The following is a 20,167-nucleotide window of genomic DNA, read 5'->3' as shown; positions in this document are numbered from 1 at the left end:
ATATTGTGCGGAATCTCCTCTCCTCTAACCTGAGCGAGTGTCCACGAGTCCTCTGTGTTGATCTAACCAAAAACAGGTCCCGCACAAGCTCTGTGTATTGTCCCCTTATATATTTGTAGATGTTGATCATGTCCCCTCTTAATCTCCTCTTTTCCAGTGTAAACATGCCTAGTCTTGCAAGCCTTTCCTCGTATTCCAGCGTCTCCATGCCCTTAATTAGTTTGGTCGCCCACCTCTGAACCTTTTCTAGCTCCAGGATATCCTTTTTGTAGTATGATGCCCAGAATTGTACACAGTATTCAAGGTGTGGCCTCAGTAGTGATTTATATAACGGGAGTATAACACTCTCGTCCCTTGCATCAATTCCCCGTTTTATGCATGCTAATATCTTATTAGCCTTCATTGCTGCAATCCTACTTTGGGTACTGCTGCTTAGTTTGCTATCTATGAGGACAACTAAGTCCTTTTCCAGTAGAGAATCCCCTAATTTTAACCCAATTTAGTATGTAGGTGTTATTTTCGTTCTTGTTACCACAGTGCATTACCTTACACTTGTCTGTATTGAAGCACATTCTCCATTTGGCTGCCCATGCTTCTAATTTAACTAAGGGTACACAGCATCAACCTTACATTGAGTGTGGGTGGTCTTGTTAGAGGTGTAGGAATGAGGGAGAGAGGAAGATAAGGGGATGGTCAAAAGGACGGAAGGGAATTTGATGCAATTAGAGATGTCATAATGGTGGGAAAATATGAAGTCAAGAGTAATGACCAAGGGAGTAATAATGGGAAGAGGTCTACTGAGTAAGGGCCAGGAAGGATGAGAAGAAGTGAAGGTTAGAAGCAGTAGAATCCTTGTGATCAGCAATGGGGATATTAAAGTTGTCCTGTATGAGGGAGAGGAAATCCTAGAGAGAAAATGAGAAACTATGCCACAAAATTATCGTGGAGGTGGACAGGTTGGAAAAGGTGATGGATTTAAAAAGAGGAGAAAGCATGAGGAATAATGTAAAAGGTGCACTGGAAGATTCACATACCACGTTCCTGTCGGTCACCAGGGAAAGAGGTGTGGGAAAAGGAAATCCCGCTGAGAGAAAGCACCAGCTCAAGTGATACCAGAATGGGATTCCAAGTCTCAGTGATATCAAGCAGGTTGAGGGAGTTTCAGATAAAGTGGCCATGAACATTGGTCAGTTTGTTACACAAAGATCTGACATTCCACAAGGCACAAGAGAAAGGAAAATAATGACGCTTTGAGAGTAGGATAAGAATGGCCAACTAATGGATGAAGGGGGGAAATCAGAAGAGGAAAGGGGAGAAAGGTGTGGACAAAGGGAGAGATGAGGAGTGGAGATGGGGAAATAACTGGGAGGGGGCAAAGGGGAGTGTGAGGAAGTATGGGTAGGATGAGGTGAAGTGAAGGAAGCAACCAAGCAAGCAGAAAATAGATGGGGGGAGTTTGGAGAGTGAATGTCAAAGGTGTGAATGAAGGTGAGCATAGAGAAAAAAAAATGGAAAAGAAAGGCAGAGGGAGAGGTTTATGGAAAGTCAGGATGGCTGGATCAACATAAGGGGCGGTATAATTGTATAGACAGGCAAAACAAAAAAGTGATGAAGCAGTGACAGTGACTAAAGCAGGATGGGGAAAAAAGCAAGAGGGTAAGGGTATTAAGAGTGAGGGGTACAGGGGTAATATTAGAGGTAAGCGTTATATGCCAATAATGCAGTGCAAGGCTAATCACAGTTGATTAAACATGGCAATGCAGTTTAATTAATCAGGGAGCTACAGTTAAGTTAATCAAGCAAATCACAGTTAATAAAAACAGGGAAATACTGTATAGTTAAATTAATCAGAGGACTACAGTTAGCAAGGGAAATTATAGTTAAATTAACTCAGGGATATAAGGTGTGAGATTAAACACAGGCAGGAGGAGGGAGATAGGCATTGGATGCAGATCCCAAAGAGAGTCAAAGAGGGTGTTTGAAACATGGAAATAGTCGAGGTTAATGAAAGGACATAGTCCAGATTATAACTGAAGTGTCAGTGGGGAAGTACAAGTACCGGTTCATAGGTTCAGAGAAGAGCAGGAGGTCAAAACTGCAGGTTAGTCTAATAGTCCAGAGGAAAGAGGTACTAGGGAAAGTAGAAGTCAAGCAGCAGATGAACAGATCGTCAAAGAATAGCATGGCTGTAGATGTTGGTACCGGAAAGAGCAAGGGCCGTAGAGAGCCATACCGGGCCCCGATACTGGCATGGGGTGTGTGGCCTAAAAGGAGGCATTTCCATGCCTCCTAAAAATAAATGCCATTAAAAAAAATATGTTAATTGCGGGGATGCACTATTCAAATTAATGGGCATGGGGGGGGCACTGAGGAGGGCAACCACTTCCTACCTTGCTTGCTTCAGGAAGCGGTTCCTGCCTCCTTGGCCAGTGCCATCTTCCCAGTGATATTTGGGAAGATGACGCATGTGCACTAGAAAGCAAAGACTCTCCAAGGTCTTTGCTCTTAATGTGCTGTACCTTCTTCCTGAAAATGTCACTGGGAAGATAGGCCCCCACCAAGCTCCTTTACCAATCCCAGGCTTGGGTAATTAGTACCTGCTCCTCTTGGCTCGGTGGGAAAAGGTCTAGAAGCAGTGGTAAGCTATGGAGTGAAATCATTCGAACAGTAACTGAAACAGAGAGAAAGATAGGAGTTGGGTCAGGTCTTGGGTGAAGAGCATACCAATTATAGAAAGCATGTCAGTTTCGACAGCCAGCAACAAGCAGGTCATGATGGCGACTAGGCATCTCAGATGACTAGGCCAAAGTTGCGGACTAAGGACTTGAAGAGCAGCTCAACATTCTGAGCCGGAGATATGGGAAGTTGTCAGGAGGTAAGCTCTTGCAAGCAGAACCTTCTCTGATCTGCACGTAATTATGTAATGTATAGATTTTAATTATCATATTTAAAAAAAACTGTGAACTTGCCTGTTATTGCCTTGTATGGTCACCATTTTGCTATATGTTAACCTAGATGGTGGATGAGCTCATGTATTTGGTCAAAACTGTTTTGGTTATCAGTGTTCTTAGTGCTTGGAGTGTGCACCTGCATTTTATTTTTTCCACTCTGTCCTAAGCACCTGAGTATTTGGGGGCTCTTCTGTTCATAGGCATTTTAAGAGAGGAGAAAGCCCATGTGCAGGCTCCATGCGGGTCCCCTCTTCTCTGGCATCGCAGTAGATTCTGGCTTTTGTGCACAGATCTCCGGCAACATGCTCAGTGACAGGAGTCAGCTGCTGCACTGTAACATTGCATGCAGCACCCGACTCCTGTCACAGCGTAGGAGCTGGCACTGCAGCCAACACAATCACCGGGGTTAGCCCGCATCTCTGGGACCCCCGGAGTGATGGAAACAGAAGGCGGGATGCTAAGCCACACACCCTTTTGCAGACACGTCTTTGGTGCACTTATTGATTCCTGCTGCTGCACCAGGTGTCACAAAGGTTAGTGAAGCTCCTGGGCGTCTATAACACGTTCCTGGAGACTTTTCTACTGCACATGCGTAAACCACCAGGAAAATGGCTGTTGCGTAATTTTGTTAGTGATTTCTGCTGCTCTACAGCGCCAATGCTAGACTCCGGACATGTATGTATAATTTTAGGTACAGGGTGTGCGGTGGGAGCCCCCCTGGACCCACGGGCACCTGTACACCGCACATCCTGCACCCAGTATATATATATATATATATATATATATATAGAGAGAGAGAGAGAGAGAGAGAGAGAGAGAGAGAGAGAGAGAGAGAGAGCAATGCTTTTGGTCACAGATGCCATAGTCGGAATGGAGGTGTATTTCCTTTAAGGAGTGTGCCACATGACATCTGGTTCCCCAAGTAAGTGGGTCACAGTACCAGTAGGGTTCCAGACAGTCCAACATGAACCTTTCAGCCAAGTAAAAAATGCTCTGCTCCTATACATCCCACTTAATTTATGATTGCCGTCATTTGTGTTGAACTAATTAATTGTAGAGATGGGTGTTTTAAGACAGGTGACAGCAATAATAAATTAAGTGGGAAGTCCAGGAGCAGAGCATTTTGTACATGCTGGAAGGGTTGGAGGGTCTGGTGTTCAAAAGCACTTTGGGCAGGCGATCAGATGTGCATTTAGGTGCATAATAATAATTCACAAAGTTATTGGAATTTCTTATATCTGCATTGTAAATGCATCTGCATTGCATTGTAATCATGCAGACTAGAAAATGGCCAGACCTATTACAAAGAAAAACAAACCATTGTCCTTTATGGCCATGAAATTAGATTATTGTCCCAGTGGGAGGTATCATGAGACAGTAGAAAAACTGATTATCTTATACAATTAGATTTTTACTTGATGACGCTCTCAAGTAACATGAACGGTGATAACGGGACGCTTTGTAGGACGATAAAGTGAGGCATTAATATAACCTTGTTAGTGGATTACCATCAAATATAATTGAAATGGAATATGCATTACCAGGAGTTGTGGCCCATGGGGTAACGAGTAATCTGAATGTGAGTTTTCAATTTACAAAACAAAAATAATTTAGAATATTAAGTAATGGGTTATTAAAACTAGAAAGCTGGAGAGAGGTGGTTAGGAAAAAGCAAGGTCTACGTGTAATCGGCATCCCCAGGGCAAGGTTCCTGGAGCAATTGGTAGAGGGGGAACTTATTACGAGTGAAGGGTAACAGGAAAGAACCTAGAAACCATTGCTGCAATATAATATATACCTATCGTCTACACAGGGCAGCCATTTTGTGAGCATAATAGTTCCAGCTATCATAGCCACTGACCACCCTGAGGAAGTCATTTTGTGTACTGAAAATATACTCTATTGATTTTCCGGTTAATTTATTCTATGACTATATCAGTTTATTGTGTAGAGGTAACACTTGCACCATACACATAGTCTACCTCACCTTCCTGTACCCTCCAACTCTACCACTCCCGCTTCCTGCCCTTCGCTCCCATTACACTGACATCCTCCTTATGTCTTCTGTTTGTCTCTCCCTTTCCCTTTAGGCTGTAAGCTTCATGAGCAGGGCCCCTCCTCCCTCCTGTTCTCACTACCTACTTCTCTTCCACACCAGCTACACTCTGCATTTCCTCCTTGGGCTCTCTGCACCCCGGACTGCACACCTTTGTTATTTCGCTTCTTCAGAATTCCTACACCCATTACCTGCTGCGCCCGCGCTAATAGGTACAGGTTTCAGCTTACGCTGAATATTTCCATGGCACCCCTTGCCTCAGTGGCTGTGCTGAGAGTAGTAGTGCTATTTGTTACTTGCCTGCTATATTGTACTGTTCTCTGTTATGTACTGTTTACTCAGTATTGTCTTATTGTTTTGCCTTCTGTACGGTGCTGCGGACCACTCGTGACACCCTATAAAGTTTATATTTATTATTAATATTAATTATAGCAATAATGATAATATACATCAGCATTTTGTAACATCTTGGTCTACGGGCCATATTTATCAAAGAGCAAAAGTTCTATGGCTTGCATAAGAGGTTTTCTCCATCAGGGTATTTTTTTGTTAAATTAATTTCACCCAATGTACCAAAAGTACCTGGCTACCGGTGAGCTCCTGCTGCTGACTCTGTAATGCTCCACCGCTGCAGTTGCACTTTATGCAGATACAACAGCTCTTGTCTCCCTTAAGGGGGGTACACACGGAGAGATCGGTGTTTAAAATGTAAGCAATCTGACTAGATTGCTTAGATTTTATGCACGGATCTGCCGTGGGTATGCCCCCCAGTGATAGCGATGCGCGCCCAGCAGATCGCTATCGCCGGTGCTAGATTGACCTGCATGCAGGCTTAATCTAGCGGGTCTCTCACTTCAGCGCTGTGTGAAGTGAGCGGCCCCCCATCCCTCTTCCCCCTCGCTCAGCACACATTGCGCTGTGCTGAGCGGGGGGAAAGATGTGTGCTGAGTGGTCTGTGTTAAGATCGCTCAGCACACATCTCTCCCATCAGTACTGGCCTTTAATCATCGTTGTCTTGCCCTGAGGAGACCATAATCAGGCACTGCCTATATTCTGTCAACACACCCTCACAGATTTTTGCCTGCGTGCCAACGCTCCATTACTATTGATTTCTGTGAGTAACAGACTATGCATACACTACCCCAGACGCATGTCAGGGGTACAGCCATCTCTGCAAGTTAAGCAAAAATAAGAATTTACTTACCGATAATTCTATTTCTCGTAGTCCGTAGTGGATGCTGGGAACTCCGTAAGGACCATGGGGAATAGCGGCTCCGCAGGAGACTGGGCACAAAAGTAAAAGCTTTAGGACTACCTGGTGTGCACTGGCTCCTCCCCCTATGACCCTCCTCCAAGCCTCAGTTAGGATACTGTGCCCGGACGAGCGTACACAATAAGGAAGGATTTTGAATCCCGGGTAAGACTCATACCAGCCACACCAATCACACCGTACAACTTGTGATCTGAACCCAGTTAACAGCATGATAACAGAGGAGCCTCTGAAAAGATGGCTCACAACAATAATAACCCGATTTTTGTAACAATAACTATGTACAAGTATTGCAGACAATCCGCACTTGGGATGGGCGCCCAGCATCCACTACGGACTACGAGAAATAGAATTATCGGTAAGTAAATTCTTATTTTCTCTGACGTCCTATTGGATGCTGGGAACTCCGTAAGGACCATGGGGATTATACCAAAGCTCCCAAACGGGCGGGAGAGTGCGGATGACTCTACAGCACCGAATGAGAGAACTCCAGGTCCTCCTCAGCCAGGGTATCAAATTTGTAGAATTTAGCAAACGTGTTTGCCCCTGACCAAGTAGCTGCTCGGCAAAGTTGTAAAGCCGAGACCCCTCGGGCAGCCGCCCAAGATGAGCCCACCTTCCTTGTGGAATGGGCTTTTACAGATATTGGCTGTGGCAGGCCTGCCACAGAATGTGCAAGCTGAATTGTACTACAAATCCAACGAGCAATAGTCTGCTTAGAAGCAGGAGCACCCAGCTTGTTGGGTGCATACAGGATAAACAGCGAGTCAGATTTTCTGACTCCAGCCGTCCTGGAAACATATATTTTCAGGGCCCTGACTACGTCCAGCAACTTGGAGTCCTCCAAGTCCCTAGTAGCCGCAGGTACCACAATAGGCTGGTTCAAGTGAAACGCTGAAACCACCTAAGGGAGAAATTGAGGACGAGTCCTCAATTCTGCCCTGTCCGTATGAAAAATTAGGTAAGGGCTTTTATAGGATAAAGCCGCCAATTCTGAGACACGCCTGGCTGAAGCCAGGGCTAACAGCATTACCACTTTCCATGTGAGATATTTTAAGTCCACAGTGGTGAGTGGTTCAAACCAATGTGATTTTAGGAACCCCAAAACTACATTGAGATCCCAAGGTGCCACTGGAGGCACAAAAGGAGGCTGTATATGCAGTACCCCCTTGACAAACGTCTGAACTTCAGGAACTGAAGCCAGTTCTTTCTGGAAGAAAATCGACAGGGCCGAAATTTGAACCTTAATGGACCCTAATTTTAGGCCCATAGACAGTCCTGTTTGCAGGAAATGCAGGAAACGACCCAGTTGAAATTCCTCTGTAGGGGCCTTCCTGGCCTCACACCACGCAACATATTTACGCCAAATACGGTAATAATGTTGCACGGTTACATCCTTCCTGGCTTTGATCAGGGTAGGGATGACTTCACCCGGAATGCCTTTTTCCTTCAGGATCCGGCGTTCAACCGCCATGCCGTCAAACGCAGCCGCGGTAAGTCTTGGAACAGACAGGGTCCCTGCTGGAGCAGGTCCTTTCTTAGAGGTAGAGGCCACGGGTCCTCCGTGAGCATCTCTTGAAGTTCCGGGTACCAAGTCCTTCTTGGCCAATCCGGAGCCACGAGTATAGTCCTTACTACTCTCCTTCTTATGATTCTCAGTACCTTGGGTATGAGAGGCAGAGGAGGGAACACATACACTGACTGGTACACCCACGGTGTTACCAGAGCGTCCACAGCTATTGCCTGAGGGTCCCTTGACCTGGCGCAATATCTGTCTAGTTTTTTGTTGAGGCGGGACGCCATCATGTCCACCTTTGGTTTTTCCCAACGGTTCACAATCATGTGGAAGACTTCTGGGTGAAGTCCCCACTCCCCCGGGTGGGGGTCGTGTCTGCTGAGGAAGTCTGCTTCCCAGTTGGCAACTCCCGGAATGAACACTGCTGACAGTGCTATCACATGATTTTCCGCCCAGCGAAGAATCCTTGCAACTTCTGCCATTGCCCTCCTGCTTCTTGAGCCGCCCTGTCTGTTTACGTGGGCGACTGCCGTGATGTTGTCCGACTGGATCAACACCGGCTGACCCTGAAGCAGAGGCCTTGCTTGACTTAGGGCATTGTAAATGGCCCTTAGTTCCAGGATATTTATGTGAAATGACGTTTCCATGCTTGACCACAAGCCCTGGAAATTTCTTCCCTGTGTGACTGCTCCCCAGCCTCTCAGGCTGGCATCCGTGGTCACCAGGACCCAGTCCTGAATGCCGAATCTGCGGCCCTCTAGAAGATGAGCACTCTGCAACCACCACAGGAGAGACACCCTTGTCCTTGGAGACAGGGTTATCCGCTGATGCATCTGAAGATGCGATCCGGACCATTTGTCCAGCAGATCCCACTGAAAAGTTCTTGCGTGGAATCTGCCGAATGGAATCGCTTCGTAAGAAGCCACCATTTTTCCCAGGACCCTTGTGCATTGATGCACTGACACTTGGCCTGGTTTTAGGAGGTTCCTGACTAGCTCGGATAACTCCCTGGCTTTCTCCTCCGGGAGAAACACCTTTTTCTGGACTGTGTCCAGAATCATCCCTAGGAACAGCAGACGTGTCGTCGGAATCAGCTGCGATTTTGGAATATTTAGAATCCACCCGTGCTGTCGTAGTACTACTTGAGATAGTGCTACTCCGACCTCTAACTGTTCCCTGGACCTTGCCCTTATCAGGAGATCGTCCAAGTAAGGGATAATTAAGACGCCTTTTCTTCGAAGAAGAATCATCATTTCGGCCATTACCTTGGTAAAGACCCGGGGTGCCGTGGACAATCCAAACGGCAGCGTCTGAAACTGATAGTGACAGTTCTGTACCACAAACCTGAGGTACACTTGGTGAGAAGGGCAAATTGGGACATGGAGGTAAGCATCCTTGATGTCCAGAGACACCATATAGTCCCCTTCTTCCAGGTTCGCTATCACTGCTCTGAGTGACTCCATCTTGAATTTGAACCTTTGTATGTAAGTGTTCAAGGATTTCAGATTTAAAATAGGTCTCACCGAGCCGTCCGGCTTCGGTACCACAAACAGCGTGGAATAATACCCCTTTCCCTGTTGTAGGAGGGGTACCTTGATTATCACCTGCTGGGAATACAGCTTGTGAATGGCTTCCAATACCGCCTCCCTGTCGGAGGGAGACGTTGGTAAAGCAGACTTCAGGAACCGGCGAGGGGGAGACGTCTCGAATTCCAATTTGTACCCCTGAGATACTACCTGCAGGATCCAGGGGTCCACTTGCGAGTGAGCCCACTGCGCGCTGAAATTCTTGAGACGACCCCCCACCGTACCTGAGTCCGCTTGTAAGGCCCCAGCGTCATGCTGAGGACTTGGCAGAAGCGGGGGAGGGCTTCTGTTCCTGGGAAGAGGCTGCCTGCTGCAGTCTTTTTCCCCTTCCTCTGCCCCGGGGCAGAAATGAGTGGCCTTTTGCCCGCTTGCCCTTATGGTGACGAAAGGACTGAGCCTGAAAAGACGGTGTCTTTTTCTGCTGAGAGGTGACCTGGGGTAAAAAGGTGGATTTCCCAGCCGTTGCCGTGGCCACCAGGTCCGATAGACCGACCCCAAATAACTCCTCCCCTTTATACGGCAATACTTCCATATGCCGTTTGGAATCCACATCACCTGACCACTGTCGCGTCCATAACCCTCTTCTGGCAGAAATGGACAGCGCACTTACTCTTGATGCCAGAGTGCAAATATCCCTCTGTGCATCTCGCATATATAGAAATGCATCCTTTAAATGCTCTATAGTCAATAATATACTGTCCCTGTCCAGGGTATCAATATTTTCAGTCAGGGAATCCGACCAAGCCACCCTAGCACTGCACATCCAGGCTGAGGCGATTGCTGGTCGCAGTATAACACCAGTATGTGTGTATATACTTTTTAGGATATTTTCCAGCTTCCTATCAGCTGGCTCCTTGAGGGCGGCCGTATCAGGAGACGGTAACGCCACTTGTTTTGATAAGCGTGTGAGCGCCTTATCTACCCTAGGGGGTGTTTCCCAACGCGCCCTAACCTCTGGCGGGAAAGGGTATAATGCCAATAATTTTTTAGAAATTAGCAGTTTTTTATCGGGGGAAACCCACGCTTCATCACACACCTCATTTAATTCATCTGATTCAGGAAAAACTACGGGTAGTTTTTTCACACCCAACATAATACCCTTTTTTGTGGTACTTGTAGTATCAGAAATGTTCAAAACCTCCTTCATTGCCGAGATCATGTAACGTGTGGCCCTACTGGAAATCACGTTTGTTTCCTCACCGTCGACACTGGAGTCAGTGTCCGTGTCTGGGTCTGTGTCGACCATCTGAGGTAACGGGCGCTTTAGAGCCCCTGACGGTGTTTGAGACGCCTGGACAGGTACTAACTGATTTGCCGGCTGTCTCATGTCGTCAACAGTCTTTTGTAAAGTGCTGACGCTATCACGTAATTCCTTCCATAAGACCATCCAGTCAGGTGTCGACTCCCTAGGGGGTGACATCACTATTACAGGCAATTGCTCCGCCTCCATACCATTTTCCTCCTCATACATGTCGACACAAACGTACCGACACACTACACACACACAGGGAATGCTCTGATAGAGGACAGGACCCCACTAGCCCTTTGGGGAGACAGAGGGAGAGTTTGCCAGCACACACCAGAGCGCTATATATATACAGGGATAACCTTATATAAGTGTTTTTCCCTTATATAGCTGCTGTATTGATTAATCTGCCAAATTAGTGCCCCCCCTCTCTTGTTTTACCCTGTTTCTGTAGTGCAGGACTGCAGGGGAGAGTCAGGGAGACGTCCTTCCAGCGGAGCTGTGAGGGAAAATGGCGCTTGTGTGCTGAGGAGATAGGCTCCGCCCCCTTCTCGGCGGCCTTTCTCCCGCTTTTTTAAGGAAAACTGGCAGGGGTTAAATGCATCCATATAGCCCAGGAGCTATATGTGATGTATTTTTCGCCATCTAAGGTGTTTTTATTGCGTCTCAGGGCGCCCCCCCCCCCCAGCGCCCTGCACCCTCAGTGACCGGAGTGTGAAGTGTGCTGAGAGCAATGGCGCACAGCTGCGGTGCTGTGCGCTACCTTATTGAAGACAGGACATCTTCTGCCGCCGATTTCCCGGACCTCTTCTGTCTTCTGGCTCTGTAAGGGGGCCGGCGGCGCGGCTCTGGGACCCATCCATGGCTGGGCCTGTGATCGTCCCTCTGGAGCTAATGTCCAGTAGCCTAAGAAGCCCAATCCACTCTACACGCAGGTGAGTTCGCTTCTTCTCCCCTTAGTCCCTCGGTGCAGTGAACCTGTTGCCAGCAGGACTCACTGAAAATAAAAAACCTATACTTAAACTTTTTCACTAAGCAGCTCAGGAGAGCCACCTAGTGTGCACCCTTCTCGTTCGGGCACAAAAATCTAACTGAGGCTTGGAGGAGGGTCATAGGGGGAGGAGCCAGTGCACACCAGGTAGTCCTAAAGCTTTTACTTTTGTGCCCAGTCTCCTGCGGAGCCGCTATTCCCCATGGTCCTTACGGAGTTCCCAGCATCCACTAGGACGTCAGAGAAAATAAGAATTTACTTACCGATAATTCTATTTCTCGGAGTCCGTAGTGGATGCTGGGGTTCCTGAAAGGACCATGGGGAACAGCGGCTCCGCAGGAGACAGGGCACAAAAAGTAAAGCTTTAGGATCAGGTGGTGTGCACTGGCTCCTCCCCCCATGACCCTCCTCCAAGCCAGCCAGGTACTGTGCCCGGACGAGCGTACACAATAAGGGAGGAATTTTGAATCCCGGGTAAGACTCATACCAGCCACACCAATCACACCGTACAACTTGTGATCTAAACCCAGTTAACAGTATGATAACAGCGGAGCCTCTGAAAAGATGGCTCACAACAATAATAACCCGATTTTTGTAACTATGTACAAGTATTGCAGATAATCCGCACTTGGGATGGGCGCCCAGCATCCACTACGGACTCCGAGAAATAGAATTATCGGTAAGTAAATTCTTATTTTCTCTATCGTCCTAGTGGATGCTGGGGTTCCTGAAAGGACCATGGGGATTATACCAAAGCTCCCAAACGGGCGGGAGAGTGCGGATGACTCTGCAGCACCGAATGAGAGAACTCCAGGTCCTCTTTTGCCAGGATATCAAATTTGTAGAATTTTACAAACGTGTTCTCCCCTGACCACGTAGCTGCTCGGCAGAGTTGTAATGCCGAGACCTCTCGGGCAGCCGCCCAAGATGAGCCAACCTTCCTTGTGGAATGGGCCTTAACCGATTTAGACTGTGGCAGGCCTGCCTCAGAATGTGCAAGTTGAATTGTGTTACAAATCCAACGAGCAATCGCCTTCTTAGAAGCAGGCGCACCCAACTTGTTGGGTGCATACAGTATAAACAGCGAGTCAGATTTTCTGACTCCAGCTGTCCTGGAACATATTTTCAGGGCCCTGACAACTCCTAGCAACTTGGAGTCCTCCAAGTCCCTAGTAGGTGCAAGGCACCACAATAAGCTGGTTCAGGTGAAACACTGACACCACCTTAGGGAGAGAACTGGGGACGAGTCCGCAGCTCTGCCCTGTCCGAATGGACAAACAGATATGGGCTTTTTTGAGAAAAAACCACCAATTTGACACTCGCCTGGTCCAGGCCAGGGCCAAGAGCATGGTCACTTTTTATGTGAGATGCTTCAAATCCACATATTTGACTGGATTTAAACCAATGTGATTTGAGGAATCCCAGAACTACGTTGAGATCCCACAGTGCCACTGGAGGCACAAAAAAGGGGTTTGTATATGCAATACTCCCTTGACAAACTTCTGGACTTCAGGAACTGAAGCCAATTCTTTCTGGAAGAAAATTTTACAGGGCCGAATTTGAACCTTAATGGACCCCAATTTGAGGCCCATAGACACTCCTGTTTGCAGGAAATGCAGGAAACGACCGAGTTGAAATTTCTTTGTGGGGCCTTCCTGGCCTCACACCACGCAACATATTTTCGCCACACGTGGTGATAATGTTGTGCGGTCACCTCCTTTCTGGCTTTGACCAGGGTAGGAATGACCTCTTCCGGAATGCCTTTTTTCCCTTAGGATCCGGCTTTCCATCGCCATGCCGACAAACGCAGCTGCGGTAAGTCTTGGAACAGACATGGTACTTGCTGAAGCAAGTCCCTTCTTAGCGGCAGAGGCCATAAGACCTCTGTAAGCATCTCTTGAAGTTCCGGGTACCAAGTCCTTCTTGGCCAATCCGGAGCCATGAGTATAGTTCTTACTCCTCTACGTCTTATAATTCTCAGCACCTTAGGTATGAGAAGCAGAGGAGGGAACACATACACCGACTGGTACACCCACGGTGTTACCAGAACGTCCACATCTATTGCCTGAGGGTCTCTTGACCTGGCGCAATACCTGTCCCGTTTTTTGTTCAGACGGGACGCCATCATGTCCACCTTTGGTATTTCCCAACGGTTTACAATCATGTGGAAAAAACTTCTCAATGAAGTTTCCACTCTCCCGGGTGGAGGTCGTGCTGAGGAAGTCTGCTTCCCAGTTTCCATTCCCGGGATGAAAAACTGCTGACAGTGTTATCACATGATTTTCCGCCCAGCGAAAAGTCCTTGCAGTTTCTGCCATTGCCCTCCTGCTTCTTGTGTCGCCCTGTCTGTTTACGTGGGCGACTGCCGTGATGTTTTTCCCACTGGATCAATACCGGCTGACCTTGAAGCAGAGGTCTTGCTAAGCTTAGAGCATTATAAATTTACCCTTAGCTCCAGTATATTTATGTGGAGAAAAGTCTCCATACTTGATCACACTCCCTGGAAATTTTTTCCTTGTGTGACTGCTCCCCAGCCTCTCAGGCTGGGCTCCGTGGTTACCAGCATCCAATCCTGAATGCCGAATCTGCTGCCCTCTAGAAGATGAGCACTCTATAACCACCACAGGAGAGACACCCTTGTCCTTGGATATTGGGTTATCCGCTGATGCATCTGAAGATGCGATCCGGACCATTTGTCCAGCAGATCCCACTGAAAAGTTCTTACGTGAAATCTGCCGAATGGAATTGCTTCGTAGGAAGCCACCATTTTTACCAGGACCCTTGTGCAATGATGCACTGTTTTTAGGAGGTTCCTGACTTGCTCGGATAACTCCCTGGCTTTCTCTTCCGGGAGAAACACCTTTTTCTGGACTGTGTCCAGAATCATCCCTAGGCACAGCAGACGTGTCGTCGGGATCAGCTGCGATTTTGGAATATTTAGAATCCACCCGTGCTGATTGTAGCAGTATCCGAGATAGTGCTACTCCGACCTCCAACTGTTCCCTGGACTATGCCCCTATCAGGAGATCGTCCAAGTAAGGGATAATTTAGACGCCTTTTCTTCGAAGAAGAATCATCAATTCGGCCATTACCTTGGTAAAGACCCCAGGGTGCCGTGGACAATCCAAACGGCAGCGTCTGAAACTGATAGTGACAGTTCTGCACCACGAACCTGAGGTACCCTTAGTGAGAAGGGCAAATTTGGGACATAGAGGTAAGCATCCCTGATGTCCCGGGACACTATATAGTCCCCTTATTCCTGGTTCGTTATCACTGCTCTGAGTGACTTCATCTTAATTTGAACCTTTGTAAGTGTTCAAAAAAAAATTTTTAGAATAAGTCTCACCTAGCCTTCTGGCTTCAGTACCACAATATAGTGTGGAATAATACCCCTTTTCTGTAGTAGGAGGGGTAATTTAATTATCACCTGCTGGGAATACAGCTTGTGAATTTTTTCCCATACTACCTCCTTGTCGGAGGGAGACTTGGTAAAGCAGACTTCAGGAGCCTGCGAAGGGGAAACGTCTCGACATTCCCATCTGTACCCCCGGGATACTACTTGTAGGATCCAGGGGTCCTGTACGGTCTCAGCGCCATGCTGAGAACTTGTCAGACGCGGTGGAACGCTTCTGTTCCTGGGAATGGGCTGCCTGCTGCAGTCTTCTTCCCTTTCCTCTATCCCTGGGCAGATATGATCTTATAGGGACGAGAGGACTGAGGCTGAAAAGACGGTGTCTTTTTCTGCAGAGATGTGACTTAGGGTAAAAAACGGTGGATTTTCCAGCAGTTGCCGTGACCACCAGGTCCGATGGACCGACCCCAAACAAGTCCTCTTCCTGTATACGGCCATACTGTGCCGTTTGGAATCTGCATCACCTGACCACTGTCGTGTCCATAACATCTTCTGGCAGTTATGGACATCGCGTTTATTCATGATGCCAGAGTGCAAATATCCCTCTGTGCATCTCGCATATATAGAAATGCTCTATAGTCAATAAAATACTGTCCCTGTCAAGGGTATCAATATTTTTAGTCAGGGAATCCGACCAAGCCACCCTAGCTCTGCACATCCAGGCTGAGGCGATCGCTGGCCGCAGTATAACACCAGTATGTGTGTATATACTTTTTATTATATTTTCCAGCCTTGTCAGCTGGTCCTTGAGGACGGCCCTATCTATAGACGGTACCGCCACTTGTTTTGATAAGCGTGTGAGCGCCTTATCCACCTTAAAGGGTGTTTCCCAACGCGCCCTAACTTCTGGCGGGAAAGGGTATACCGCCCATAATTTTCTATCGGGGGGAACCCACGCATCATCACACACTTTATTTAATTTATCTGATTCAGGAAAAACTATGGTAGTTTTTTCACATCCCACATAATACCCTCTTTTGTGGTACTTGTAGTATCAGAAATACGTAACACCTCCTTCATTGCCTTTAACGTGTGGCCCTAATAAGGAATACGTTTGTTTATTCACCGTCGACACTGGATTCAGTGTCCCTGTCTGTGTCTGTGTCGACCGACTAAAGTAAACGGGCGTTTTAAAACCCTTGACGGTGTTTTTGAGACGTCTGGACCGTACTAATTGTTTGTCGGCCGTCTCATGTCGTCAACCGACCTTGCAGCGTGTTGACATTATCACGTAATTTCCTAAATAAGCCATCCATTCCGGTGTCGACTCCCTAGAGAGTGACATCACCATTACAGGCAATTGCTCCGCCTCCTCACCAACATCGTCCTCCTACCTGTCGACACACACGTACCGACACACAGCACACACACAGGGAATGCTCTGATAGAGGACAGGACCCACTAGCCCTTTGGAGAGACAGAGGGAGAGTTTGCCAGCACACACCAAAAACGCTATAATTATATAGGGACAACCTTATATAAGTGTTTTCCCTTATAGCATCTTAATATATATATAAGCATATCGCCAAATTAGTGCCCCCCCTCTCTGTTTTAACCCTGTTTCTGTAGTGCAGTGCAGGGGAGAGCCTGGGAGCCTTCCCTCCAGCCTTTCTGTGAGGGAAAATGGCGCTGTGTGCTGAGGAGATAGGCCCCGCCCCTTTTTCGGCGGCCTCGTCTCCCGCTCTTAACGGATTCTGGCAGGGGTTAAATATCTCCATATAGCCTCCGGAGGCTATATGTGAGGTATTTTTAGCCAAAATAGGTATTCATTTGCCTCCCAGGGCGCCCCCCTCCCAGCGCCCTGCACCCTCAGTGACTGCCGTGTGAAGTGTGCTGAGAGGAAAATGGCGCACAGCTGCAGTGCTGTGCGCTACCTTTAGAAGACTGAGGAGTCTTCTGCCGCCGATTCTGGACCTCTTCTTACTTCAGCATCTGCAAGGGGGCCGGCGGCAAGGCTCCGGTGACCATCCAGGCTGTACCTGTGATCGTCCCTCTGGAGCTGATGTCCAGTAGCCAAGAAGCCAATCCATCCTGCACGCAGGTGAGTTCACTTCTTCTCCCCTAAGTCCCTCGTTGCAGTGATCCTGTTGCCAGCAGGACTCACTGTAAAATAAAAAACCTAAGCTAAACTTTCCTAAGCAGCTCTTTAGGAGAGCCACCTAGATTGCACCCTTCTCGGCCGGGCACAAAAATCTAACTGGCTTGGAGGAGGGTCATGGGGGGAGGAGCCAGTGCACACCACCTGATCCTAAAGCTTTACTTTTTGTGCCCTGTCTCCTGCGGAGCCGCTGTTCCCCATGGTCCTTTCAGGAACCCCAGCATCCACTAGGACGATAGAGAAACACCATTTTCTGAAGCACATTTTGCACTGGCGATTGTAGCGCAATTTTTGACTAACTCAGCATGAGCACAAATGGGCACAAACAAGCTGGCAATGCTCATGTCGTAATATAGCCCCTGCCTCTGTTGGCCGTGGCACATGAGGAGGTATATACCCCTAAAATCCTGTGAGAGTTAAGACAAACGTGACAACCACAAAGTCTCCTCACATGGGGACCGTCCCGCCAAAACCAGGGCAGTTGGAAAGGTATGGCGATATTTCATGAAAATCTGTGAAAATCTGACCATGTCACAAAATGGCTGCATCCACTGCCTTGACACCATTATAACTTACTTTAACTTCTTCATATTGGTCTCTGGATGCTCTTCCTGACGTATTCTTCGGCGCTGGCGAGGAGGCATCTCTTGCACCAGCCTCATGGCTCGTAAACTGTCTAGATGCAGCTTTTCTTGCCTGTGAGGAATAACCATGTATGTATTATAGAGTGACGTCTTTGCTGTACACATGGGCTGCATGTACTGAAATTCACACACACAAATTATTAAAATGGTTTCTACCCACTGAAGGCTTCGCTATATAGAGATTTTCACACTGATATGTAAAAGCTTATAATATAGCAATAGCCCAATACACTGTACACTAGATAGCTACATAGAGTACAATTACAATTAAAATAGTTTATGCTTACAATCATTTTTGGATCACACACACTGACAAAACGCAATAGAATTGGAAGAACTGGCAGGCATTACAGGCTACAGGTAGCTGTGCGTGGAGGCAGCCATCTTGTTGGCTGGCCGATTAACAACTAGTATTCAGCCTAACTGTCTAAGAACTAATTTAATCACTGTGTGGGTAAGATTTATCAAAGTTTGGAGAGAGTTAAAGTACAGACCAATCATCTCCTAACTGCAGACCCTCCAACATGACCCCTTCCATCAGGTACAAAATCCTCTGCACCTGGACTTCTTTCTTACTGTATGATTGCCAACACCTGTGTTGAACTAGTTAATTGATGAGAAAGGGGTTTCACCACAGGTAATGACAATCATTAAATGAAGTCCAGGAACACAGAATTTTGTACCTGATGGAAGGGGTCTTGTTGGAGGGTCTGTAATACCCCTTTCAGACTAAGCTTCTGACCGGGGATATTGCAACCTGGGTCCTGGCTTGGTCTGAAAGGGTCAACCTGGGTTGTGTGTCCTTAGTTCTCAACCTGGCTCAGCTGCTGTGTGAAAGGCATGACCCAGCTCATACAGGTGGTACAGCCAGTACACTGCACCAAGGCCTGCCACAATCAAGGGGACCGCAGCCTGCTGCATTAGAGCAATACTATAATGTACCAGTCTGACCCATTATAGTATGCCACGGCCGACAATGAAGTACCCGCCTCTACTCCCAAGTCCCCACTCCTTCCCTGAGTCCCTACCTCTCACCTCCAGTTTCTCTTCTGTCGCGACCCTACACAGTCCCTGCTGGTTGGCAAGCATCCACTGTCAGATGCGTCACAGAGTGCCCACTTCACACTGTCCCCTCCTCCTGTGACAGGAGCAAAACGCTGCTGCCCCATCATTCCAGAATACTACACAGGGCAACCTCCCCATTGGGACACAGTGTGGAGAACAAGGGGCATGTACCTTAGTGGGGGCTCACCAGTGAGCTGCCTGTAATTCACATACAGCAGTGAATCAAAATATATATTTTTTCAGCTATCTGTTAATTAGAGGCAGTATGTGGCTGTGATCAACAGCATTGATAGGTGCAGGGCCGGATTAACAATGGGCCGGATGGAGCTGCAGCTCCAGGCCCCCCATCAAAATAGGCCCATAGTCCTCAGCTGTGCTGCTGCTGTAGACAGGAAAATATGTTTTCCTGCTGCAGCAGCATGCAATGGCAGCCCGAGGTCCCCCGGCTCTCCAGCAGTTGCCGTGACAACCCCTTCCCCTGTGGAACCGGCGGTACAAGCTAGACTACAAACTAGAGATGAGCGCCGGAAATTTTTCAGGTTTTGTGTTTTGGTTTTGGGTTCGGTTCCGCGGCCGTGTTTTGGGTTCGACCGCGTTTTGGCAAAACCTCACCGAATTTTTTTTGTCGGATTCGGGAGTGTTTTGGATTCGGGTGTTTTTTTCAAAAAACACTAAAAAACAGCTTAAATCATAGAATTTGGGGGTCATTTTGATCCCAAAGTATTATTAACCTCAAAAACCATAATTTACACTCATTTTCAGTCTATTCTGAATACCTCACACCTCACAATATTATTTTTAGTCCTAAAATTTGCACCTAGGTCGCTGGATGACTAAGCTAAGCGACCCTAGTGGCCGACACAAACACCGGGCCCATCTAGGAGTGTCACTGCATTGTCACGCAGGATGTCCCTTCCAAAAAACCCTCCCCAAACAGCACATGACGCAAAGAAAAAAAGAGGCGCAATGAGGTAGCTGTGTGAGTAAGATAAGCGATCCTAGTGGCCGACACAAACACCGGGCCCATCTAGGAGTGTCACTGCAGTGTCACGCAGGATGTCCCTTCCAAAAAACCCTCCCCAAACAGCACATGACGCAAAGAAAAAAAGAGGCGCAATGAGGTAGCTGTGTGAGTAAGATAAGCGACCCTAGTGGCCGACACAAACACCGGGCCCATCTAGGAGTGTCACTGCAGTGTCACGCAGGATGTCCCTTCCAAAAAACCCTCCCCAAACAGCACATGACGCAAAGAAAAAAAGAGGCGCAATGAGGTAGCTGTGTGAGTAAGATAAGCGACCCTAGTGGCCGACACAAACACCGGGCCCATCTAGG

At 47.7% G+C, this 20,167-nt stretch overlaps 1 protein-coding gene across 6 annotated transcripts in view; it reads right to left on the bottom strand.

Moving 5' to 3' along the window:
- LOC134969512 (serine/threonine-protein kinase Nek11-like) overlaps positions 1–20,167 on the bottom strand; it is an 840,206-nt gene that overhangs the window by 222,829 nt on the left and 597,210 nt on the right. For all 6 annotated transcript variants that reach the window (XM_063945508.1, XM_063945509.1, XM_063945511.1 and 3 more), the window contains one exon: positions 17,703–17,822. In XM_063945508.1, coding sequence (XP_063801578.1) covers positions 17,703–17,822 — 120 coding nt within the window. The remainder of the gene's footprint in view (positions 1–17,702; positions 17,823–20,167) is intronic.

The sequence above is a fragment of the Pseudophryne corroboree genome, chromosome 11 (genome assembly GCF_028390025.1).
Source record: "Pseudophryne corroboree isolate aPseCor3 chromosome 11, aPseCor3.hap2, whole genome shotgun sequence".
Lineage (NCBI taxonomy): Eukaryota > Metazoa > Chordata > Amphibia > Anura > Myobatrachidae > Pseudophryne > Pseudophryne corroboree.
Note: the sequence above shows the minus strand (reverse complement) of the source record. Positions and strands in the feature narration are given on the sequence as shown.